Genomic DNA, 10,566 nt, shown 5'->3' with positions numbered 1-10,566 from the left:
ATTCCTAAGTTACAGTATTTCATAGCGAGAAAACAAAAGCTGCTACAAACTTCCGAGACGCCTGTCTTCAGATAATTTTCATGCATTTCTTTCAATAAACACGTCTGTTTTTCATTTAAGTTTCTCACCTTCCTTAGGTTCTTGATTTTTCTGTCTATCTCAGGGTCTCCAGAAGTTGAGTGAGAGAGAGTATTTCGTGGTGTGCTCTGCGGGGCAGGAGCTGGTGCCAAATCTGGACTCTTGTCACTTCTCGCTTCCTGCAGGAAATATTTTCAAAAATTCAATTTTCTAAAATGAAAACATTAAAGTATTTCAACCAACATAGGCTTGGTATATAAAATGCAGAAACCAAAATGTGATTTTATCCTTTATACTACATTTTATATAAAGAAAGGATCTGAATTGAAGGTCTCATGAAGTATGCTAGATTGTCCCATAATAGATACACTGTAACTTAAAAAAAATCACAGTATAAGGAGACACCCAAAAGGTTTTAACTATATAATTGTCATAGGGAACACTTTGCTAGATCTAGAATTTAGAGTTAAAGTAACATAATATTAAATAAAAAATAATATTTTGTTAGTAATATAAGGATAAACGAAAGAAATGAAATGACCCTAGGAGCGTAAACTAGGGGATTTCTGTATCAGCCAACAAGCACTCCAGATGTTTGGATATTATATGGATGTTTTGAAAATGTGAGAGGGCTTTTTAAACTAAGGTATTTGAAGTTTCACTCTTATGATGTCCTCTAAAACTCTGAGTACACATGATCGAGTAGATGTAATGGATGATGCTACAGAACAAGTTCTAGAGAGATTTATTTACAATCAGACCAGTTCAGCTCCACAGCAAAGTGCCATGGAAAACCTTTCCCTGGAAAGGGGTACTACATTGCTCCCACTGTGCTTGGACCCGGATGGCCTTTCTAGCCTCATCCCTCCTCCTCGAGGAAGTGCTGATTCTGAACCATTTTATTTCCTCTGGGGTGGGGTACACTCTTGTTTCCCAGCTTTTGCATGTAGTGTTCCTTGTGCCTAGAACAGCTTCATGTCCCTGGCTGACCCTACTTATCCTTTAGGCCTCCTGAAAAATCCCCTGACCCCCAAGAGAGACCAGACTGGCCACACAAATGTGGCCCGCATCCCTCCTGTGCTATCCCCAACTACACTGTACCTAAGGATCCTGGTTCACTGCTCGACCTGTGCCCCCAGCAAAATATGTGCTTCACTGCACACGCTAAACAGGTGAAAGGGCAGAAGTATGACTCTCCTTTGGTAATTATGACAAGATGTATGTTCTGACAAGAGGGGAAAGAAGTTATTTAAGTCTTTTTGGCCCTAAGGTAGGGCTCTGACTTCTTCTTTAGAGAGTTCCCAGTGGAATACACAGAGCCCCAGACTCTAAAAGCCCTTATCAGAGTCCTGGGTGGAATGCTCTGAACTCCTAAAGCATCCCAGGGCACAGGGAGTCACTCCTGGATCTCCAAATCTAAAAATGTCTGCCTGAGGGCTTTCAGAGAGTACAGAATGAGAGTCATTTTTTCTTTTTAAAGTCATGTTGGTTGCACTTTTTTGTACACTCCAATGCAACAAACATTAATTCCTAACTTTCTATGTGAAAAAAGATTACTGAGCACTTTAACAGATTATTCAAAAAGAAACTATTTACTACTCTTAAGGAGCCTATAAGTTCTATTAATATACAGTTTGGTATTTTTCATAATATAAAATTAAGGAAGAAAAGAGGACAAAAGGAGAAGAGAGACACTTTGTTCATCAAAATTCACTTTTGACTTCAGATAAAAAAACGTAAAACTTTAGTTTGTAATTGTTCTTCTAGGAAGGAAGGTTAATGTTATAAATGTGAAAAACTATTAAATTAGGTGAAATATGAAATTTAATTTTCTATCATATATTAACCAAGAATAAGTTAAAATGTCTGCATTATTATACTTAAATTCTGGTCATTCTTTGGAAAGTATGTGTATATGGTAAGATCAAACTCTTAGTTTCAATTCTCTTTGGTGAAGTTAATAAGCTTAAAAATCATCACCAGTTTATGAAAGCACTTGGTTAGATTACACACATCTGCCTCCTTTATCTTTGGTACTTAATTCAGAGGCAGGGCTGGAAAGGTCTGGTCAAGGTAAGATCCTGTCATGGATCATTTACCTTTGTTCTATCACACAGCCATAATTTTTACCAACTGCAGCCTGTCCTCAAAAATGCATACTGAAAGGATTATCTTGCAAGTAGAAAACCCTGTCATCAACTGGGAAAACAGCAGAGCGCAACTCTGTAATGATGGATTAGTAGTATCATCTTTAGTAAATAACGAACCTGGCAGGTATTATGCTAAGTAAAATAAGCCAGACAGAGGATAAACACTGCATGGTATCACTTATATTTGGAACCTAAAAAAAAGGTCAAACTCATAGAAACAGAAAGTAGAATGGTGGTTGCCAGGGGCTGGGGAGTGGGGAAAATACAAAATAGGGAGAGGTTGCTAAAGGGTACAAACTTTCAGTTGTAAGATGAATAAGGTCTGAGGATCTAACATATAACATGATGACTATAGTCGATAATACTGTTTCATATAAGTGAAATTTGCTGAGAGTAGAATTTAAGTGCTCTCGACAAAAAAAACAAAGGGTAAATATGTGAAGTGAGGGATGTGTTAATTAACTCAATGTGGGAATCCTTTCACATTGCATATCTATATCAAATCACTACTTTGTACACTGTAAAAATTTTATTTGTCATATCTGAAAATATTAGCTGGGGGGAGGGGCGGGGAGAAGGAATCTTCCCTACCCGTAGCTATAAGGATACTACTAATTTGTAACATTTAGGGCCAGCAGAGGTCTCCACCCACACTGATGAAAGGACAAGCCCTGCTTTCATACAAGTCTAATACATGCAGCAGATAATTTTACTTGAAATGACCTAAACCTGAGCTATATAAAGATATTTCTGGAGATGAAATATATTAACTACCAAAGAGCACACTCATTTTTTTATTAAAAGCCCAGATTTTAGCAGAATATGGTTGCATAGTGCAATTCTACCCCTTAAAATAGCAAGTGCCTACCAAAACACCTAAGTAACGTAGAACTGTCAAAATTCAAGCATTACTAGCAAGACTGCATTGTCTAAATCTCAAAAATACGGTCACCACCACTTCACTAACCAGACAGTCCCAGCCCAGCTGATCTCAGTCATCAGAAACCACATACGATCACAACTTATTTATCAAGCATCACACTGGTGTGGTCTTTCAACTACAGAATCATAGAAAATTACTTTAGGGGCTGACCCTGTGGCCTCCTGGTTCAGTTCAGTGTGCACTTCTCCAGCCCAGGTTCAGCTCCTGGGCACAGAGCTACACCACTCATCAGCGGCCATGCTGGGACGGTGACTCACATACAAAATAGAGGAAGACTGACACAGATGTTAGCTCAGGGCTAATCTTCCTCAGCAAAAAGAAGGATTACTGTAGAACAATTCCGTTGTTTGGGAACTTCTGGAGTTTAGATTCCCAGTTGAATAATTTCCTATAGTAATGTAATATGGAGTGACAAAACAGCCTTATAGTCATGTAATTTCTATTCTCTCTTAACAAACACATGCTTTCAAGAAAGCAAAGTATACCACTTCACACAGGCTCCAGCAAACTCCAACTCCAACTACATTTTATAACATAACAGTCAAGACTTTAAGACTACACTTCTTTAAACTTTAAGGCTTAAAGCTAATTTAACTGATTTTGTTTTGTTTTGTTTTGAAGAGATTAGTGCCCCCAATACCTGCTTTGCAGCTTTCTTAGCCTCATGCTTCCTTTGATTTTTAAGGGCTGTTTTTGATAATGGCTTATCATTTCCTGGTTGTGGTTTCATATTCTGAGGTGGTTCGTCCTCATGCTATGGAAAACATAAAATAAACAATTTTGAAATGGAGTCCATGTTTTTAAAAACATATACAACAAATCATACAAATTTGCTAGTAAATTTATCAAATTTATTTTAAGATCACTGGCAAAGAATATTTCAAACCTCTTATTAGCAGCAGGCACACCCCAACTGTCAAGGTGGATTTAATGAGGACCTTCCTATCAGTTCATATAGGATATCTCTCAGTTATGTAAGGGCTGGTGAAATTCACTTTAGTTTTCTTTAAACAATGGAATTTTTCTTAGCACTACTACTGACCCATGATTCCTATGAAATCTGACACTGACAATAGCTTCTTCTGCAGTCTTTCTAGATCTGACCACTGTCAACAGAAACCCAGTTGCCTCATTTGTTTTCTTTGCACAAAGAATTACTTGCTAGCTCTTTACTTGCAAAATCAGAGATTAGAAGATTAAAAATAAAGGCAAATAGAAAAACTAAAACAGACCATAAGAAAATAAATTAAATAGGAAGGGGTAAGTAAGTGCAGAATTACAAATCTAGGGGTAACATCATGAAGAGGCTGACAAAAACTTAAATGACTTATCAGACTATACAATGAAAACAGAAAATCATTTCCATCACCAGATATTTATAAAACCATCTATCAAGTATATTCCACAACAGAAAGAGGGTGAATTGAGCATAGGACCAAGGAGGATCTAACATAAAACATGATGACTACAGTTGGTAACCCCGTTTTGTATAATTGAAATTTGCTAAGAGAGTAGAACGCAAATGTTCTCACCAAAAAAAAGATAAATACGTGAAGTGATGGACATGTTAATTAACTGGATGGGAGGGATCTTTTCACAATGAACATGTGTCAAATCACCATGATGTACACTTTAAATATTTTACAATTCTATAGGACAAGTGTACTTCAATAAAGCTGAAAATAAAAAATTTATAGAGGTTCCAGTATCTCCAGAGTGGCTGCAGGCAACACCCAGTATAAGTGACAGCACTACAACCTCTCACCAGATTGATCTACTTACTGGTTTCTCTCTACCTTGCTATCGTCTGAACATTAACTCTCTCTTAGACTCTAGCATACTCAGCACATCAAAAGGACCAGATCTCCATGAAGTTTCTTGAGCACTAGATCTCAGAACTATGCTGTACTTAGAAGTGCTTTATGGAAATGGACAGGGCTCAAACATTTAAGTCACAGAAGGATAAATAAGAAACCATCAAGTGGCTTTATCTCAGCAGCTACGTAACTATTTCAGGTCATCAAAGTTCTATGTACATACCCTACTTGACGCAACTGAATATATGAGAACCCACATTTGTAGAAGAGACAAATCTGGATGGCAAGCCCCTTTCCCTTCTTTTTTATCCCAACTGCATACAGTGTTATTTAAGATAGACTAATATTTGCTGAACAGTTTGTTCTATACATCAAAATTCTTTCAATAGGGGCCGGCCCTGTGGCAGAGTGGTTAAGTTCACGTGCTCTGCTATGGCGGCCCAGGGTTTCACCAGTTTGGATCCTGGGCACGAACATGGCACCACTCATCAGGCCACGCTGAGGTGGCGTCCCACGTGCCACAACTAGAAGGGCCCACAACTAAAATATACAACTATGTACTGGGGGATTTGAGGAGAAAAAGCAGAAAGAAAGAAAAAAAACAGATTGGCAACAGTTGTTAGCTCAGGTGCCAATCTTAAAAAAAAAAAAAAAATTCTTTCAATAGTGGGTTCTTCTATAGCATCTTGCTTTGACTGAAAAAGTTTCTACTCAGGAGAACTTCAAAAACTGATAAAGCAATAAAAAATGAGGCAAGAAAAAAGGATGAATCACAAGTCTCTTCCACACTACGAGCATCACGTAGCTACTGACAGACGTTCACTTTAGACAAAGAAACCCCACACAGCTGCTACGGACACGAGTCCTGGCTTTACTGCTGCGTCCACTGTACACAATTTCATCATTAATGAAATTTGTTTCTTCAGTTGTATCAATATTATGTTTTGATGAACACATTATAAAAGTGAAGGTTTTTTGGAAAGCCAAGAAATACTTCTTCAAGTATAATTTATATATGAATTTTTACTTATAACAAAAGTACCTTTTTTCTTCAGGGAGAAGAATTCTACCACCCTTTTATTTCCCTTCTGCTACGTAACCCTCCTCCTTTGTGAAGTTATCAACTAGAACGTCTTTGTTTCCAGCAACTTCTTGACAGTATTTTCTTTGCCGTTTATCTCATTTCCGGAATTAGATACAAACAAAAAGTTCTCAGTAGTGGGCATGTGGTTCCTTCAGCCAAAATGATTTGACAGGATCACATAATCACCATGTCACATACAAAAGCAAACATTTTGTGGAAATCTTAAATGTTAAAAAAATTGGGGTTTTAAGAAGTTCTCACCTACTTTTATCAGCATTTTCAAAGTATTATCTTTCTACATTAATTTCTCTCCCTGCCCCCACCAAGACAAACTAGTTTTATGGATCGGAGAAGAAAAACACACATTAATTCAGAATTTCCTCCTCTTGTGCTATCTTACACAGATTTGGAAAGCAGCATGGGTTGATGTTATTCTGTTTTCATTTTAGCTAAGGAAAATTTCAATATGGAGAAAGGACAAATCCAATGACTACTATATCCTTTCTTTTTTTATTCAAATACAAATATCATAAATAGGGCTTAATTTGTGATATAAGTTTTTATATATATATATATACATTTTTTTTTTTTTTTTTGAGGAAGATTAGCCCTGAGCTAACATCTACTGCCAATCCTCCTCTTTTTGCTGAGGAAGACTGGCCCTGAGCTGGCTCGTGCCCAGCTTCCTCTACTCTACATGTGGGACACCTGCCAAGGCATGGCTTGACAAGTGGTGTGCAGGTCCACACCTGGGATCTAAGCTGGCAAACCTGGGGCCACCAAAGCAGAACATGTGAACTTAACCGCTGTGCCACTGGGCCGGCCCCAAGTTTTTATATATTTTTACAAAACAAGTTAATACCACAAAAATGTTTAAACGGAACATTTCAACGAAGTCAAGAAGTTACAGGCCACTGCTACATTTTGTGAAGGAGGAAGAGTTGTTCCTTTTGTTTTTGCTTTCGAGAAGGTTAAGAGTGGCAAAGGGAGGCACAAGAATACTCATCCTGTGGAAAAGGATTTACTTCCCTGAGAGTCTAATCATTGAGTGACTATATGTCTCCATGTACTTGGAACAGTCCCAGCCGACGCCTGCGGTACGGCCCTTTCTAATAACACCAACAATACTGCTGTTCCTCTTACAGAGCACCTTTATTCCTTAACATCATCACTGAAACTCAGGGCATGAATACGTAAACGCTCTCCCCTGAGCTCTGAAACACTAACATTTTAAAGCAGATCAGAACTGATGGGGCCGGCCCCGTGGCTGAGTGGTTAAGTTCGTGCACTCTGCTTCGGCGGCCCAGGCTTTCGCCAGTTCAGATTCAACTATGCACTGAGAGGATTTGGGGAGAAAAAGCAGGAAAAAAAACACAAAAAAATGTTGGCAACAGTTATTAGCTCAGGTGCCAATCGTTAAAAAAAAAAAAAAAGGAAACTGACCAATCCTCTGGTCATAACTTTACAACAGAAGTAGGGAACTGATGGCCTAAGGACAACAAATGTGTTTTGTCTGACCAAAAGTGTTCTAAAAATTGAGAGAGTTCATATGAGCACCCAGACTTGCTTTGTCTTGAAAAATCAAACATTTTGGCAAACGGGGCCTTGAATCTACGGGAACAATCAGCTCCTGCTGTGTAGCTGCCCTGCCTTTAAAGAGGGCAGGCCCTCTCCCTTTCACCATTCTCTTCCCGTCACCACTGCCTGACATCACCAGCCTCGCCGGACAAGCATTTGAACTTGAGCCCATGATCTACAAAGGCAATATGTCATAGGCAGTTATCTTTCCCAGAGATTTCAAACTAACTCCTTTGTCAGCTTAACAATATGAACTGTTCGCCATCTTCAGCAGTAGCTCCCCCATGATTTCTACCCTAGAGTTTCTATTCCGATCAGGTGCTAAGTAACACAAGAACATGCATGAGTAAAAGGTCCAGACACTGAAAAACCTTTTCCTCCCAAAGTAGTAAAAGTGTACTTACCAGTTTGGAATTGGTGATTGGTTTATTTCTTAAAGCTGGGGGTCTATAAGCTGTTGCAACTTTAGGTTCTTCACTGGGTACATCACTTGGAACTGCTTGGTAAGTTATTGTTTTTGCTGGAAATATTCCATCTAAAAATGGCTGCCAAGAAACCTGCCACAGTTCTCCATTTGATGGCACATCATACTTGTGCAAGACAGAGCCAGTATAATGCCAAATCTTGTACCCATTATTAACACGTAATCTGGGAGCACATGTGGCTGTTAAAATATGCTCACCATCTGGGCACCAAGCAAAATAGGTAGAATCAGAGGCCACCGGTTTAGAAATAAGTTTGTAGTTTTTAACATCCCACACTTCCATTTGTCCCCTCAGATTTCCAAATCCAGCTAGTACTAAAATATGTCCATGAGGGCTATAGTAGGCTGCATTACGAGGACCAGTTCCAAAGTCAAACACAGGGTCACATTTTAAGTTGAAAATTGTTGCTTTGGCAGGCATAAAACCATAAACAGCACAAAACTCAGCAGAACTAGAATTCCAAACTACATCATAAATGGGGCCATTTTTTGCTAGAAAAAGAATATAAAATCCAAATTAGCAATAAAGAATTAAATGAATATAACATTTATTAACATAAGTCATAATCATATAACACTCACAAACATGTCAAGTACTAAAAAAGAAAATTTCAAGGTATGTTAAAATTAAAATATTTTACATGACATACTATGGGGATTAATAGATGATTACAAATTTATGTAAAAACCCCTAAAGAATCTTAATTTCTTTTAAACATTTTGGCAATGTGGGCTCATAGAGGCATAGGTTATTATCACTATTAATAAAAAACTAGTTTTTATTGGAAGAGGTAATATGTGCACATAGTAATAAAAATACAAACTATATAAAAAGACATGCCACAAAAATAAGTCCCTCTATACAAAGGCAACCCTCCATTTATTTCTTGCATAGCGTTTCAGAATATTTTTATTGAAATTAAGCCTCTCTCTCTTAAACACACACACACACACACACACACACACACACACACACACACACACACACAGTTCTAAACTTTTGTTGTTTCATTTAATACTCTATCATGGAGATTTTTCTGTGCAAGCACCTGAAGATCTGGCTCATTCTTTGTCAGTTGAACTGCGTTCCATTACAAACCTTGCTGTATGTTTTCCACTGTGAGTGTACACAAATACACGCGTGGGAATGACATCGCTAGGTCAAAGGGCACATACATTTACTTGATAACACACAACCAAAAAGCCCTTCAAAGCAATTGTATCAATTTACACCAGCAACAGTTTCTCCCCCTCACTCTCATTCATACTGCGTGGTTTCAGATTTTTATCTTTGCCAACAACTAAGTGAAAAACTGTATCTTGTTTTCCTTTCTATTTCTTTTATTATAAGCTAAGCGCCTTTTAATATATTTATATATAATTTCACTTCTTTTATTGTGGACTATTCTTTACTGTCCCATGCCTATTTTTCTCTCCCATTATTGGTCTTTTATTGACTTACTTGATATATTAACAAAATTCACCTTTTCCCATACTTACCCTAAGTCTATCAAAAAAGATTTTTTTCCCCAATTTTTGTTTGTTTTGCTTAATCTGTGGTCTCTTCTTCCCCCAAGGTAGAAATCTATAGTTTTATATATTCAAATTTGTCATTTTTCCCTTATGCATTCAGCCTTGTTTAGAAAGTCTTTTTCCACTTTAACATTAGAAAAAAATTTCTCCCACATTTTCTTCTAGTTCTGTAGTTTTAGGTATAATCTTTTGGCCCAACTGCAATTTATTTGGATGAAGAGGTAGTAATATTAATTTTTTGTTCCAAATAGCTAGCCAGCTGTCCTCCAACCATGTATTAAACGATCAACATTTCCTCCACTGATTCAAATGCTGACATTAATATATATCAATGGCTATGGCAGTATGGATCTCCTTCTGGACTCTGTTCTGGTCCACTGAGCTATCTGCCTCTCTGTAAGCCAAAAAAATGTACTGGCGTTTTAATAATTTTTAGACCAATATGGGGAGAAAATTTTTTGTGAAGAAGATTGGCCCTGAGCTAACATCTGTTGCCAATCTTCCTCTATTTTATGTGGGATGCTGCCACAGCATGGCTTGACAAGCAGTGCTAGGTCCATACCTGGGATCTGAACCTGTGAACCCTGGGCTGATGAAGTGGAATGCACAAACTTAACCACTATGCCACCAGGCTGGCCCTGAGAAATGACAGCTTTATAAAATTCTTCCTATTAAGGGTCATAGTTTGTCCCTCAGAAGTTTTAATTTTCCTCCCATCAGTCCTATATATTTCTAGTTTTTGTTGCTGTACATGGAATCTTTCCTACCACTGTTTTTTAAGTGGTAGTTTGTTTGGTTTTTTGAGGAAGATTAGCCCTGAGCTAACATCTGCTGCCAATCCTCCTCTTTTTGCTGAGGAAGACTGGCCCTGAGCTAACATCCATGTCCACCTTCCTATA

The 10,566-nt window shown here is 37.9% G+C and overlaps 1 protein-coding gene across 3 annotated transcripts in view; it reads right to left on the bottom strand.

Moving 5' to 3' along the window:
• EIF2A (eukaryotic translation initiation factor 2A) overlaps window positions 1-10,566 on the bottom strand; it is a 35,507-nt gene that overhangs the window by 1,700 nt on the left and 23,241 nt on the right. For all 3 annotated transcript variants that reach the window (XM_014838568.3, XM_070493661.1, XM_070493662.1), the window contains 3 exons: window positions 8,055-8,626; window positions 3,812-3,925; window positions 129-257 (listed from right to left, as the gene is read on the bottom strand). In XM_014838568.3, coding sequence (XP_014694054.1) covers window positions 129-257; window positions 3,812-3,925; window positions 8,055-8,626 — 815 coding nt within the window. The remainder of the gene's footprint in view (window positions 1-128; window positions 258-3,811; window positions 3,926-8,054; window positions 8,627-10,566) is intronic.

Source organism: Equus asinus, chromosome 21 (genome assembly GCF_041296235.1).
Source record: "Equus asinus isolate D_3611 breed Donkey chromosome 21, EquAss-T2T_v2, whole genome shotgun sequence".
Taxonomy (NCBI): domain Eukaryota; kingdom Metazoa; phylum Chordata; class Mammalia; order Perissodactyla; family Equidae; genus Equus; species Equus asinus.
Note: the sequence above shows the minus strand (reverse complement) of the source record. Positions and strands in the feature narration are given on the sequence as shown.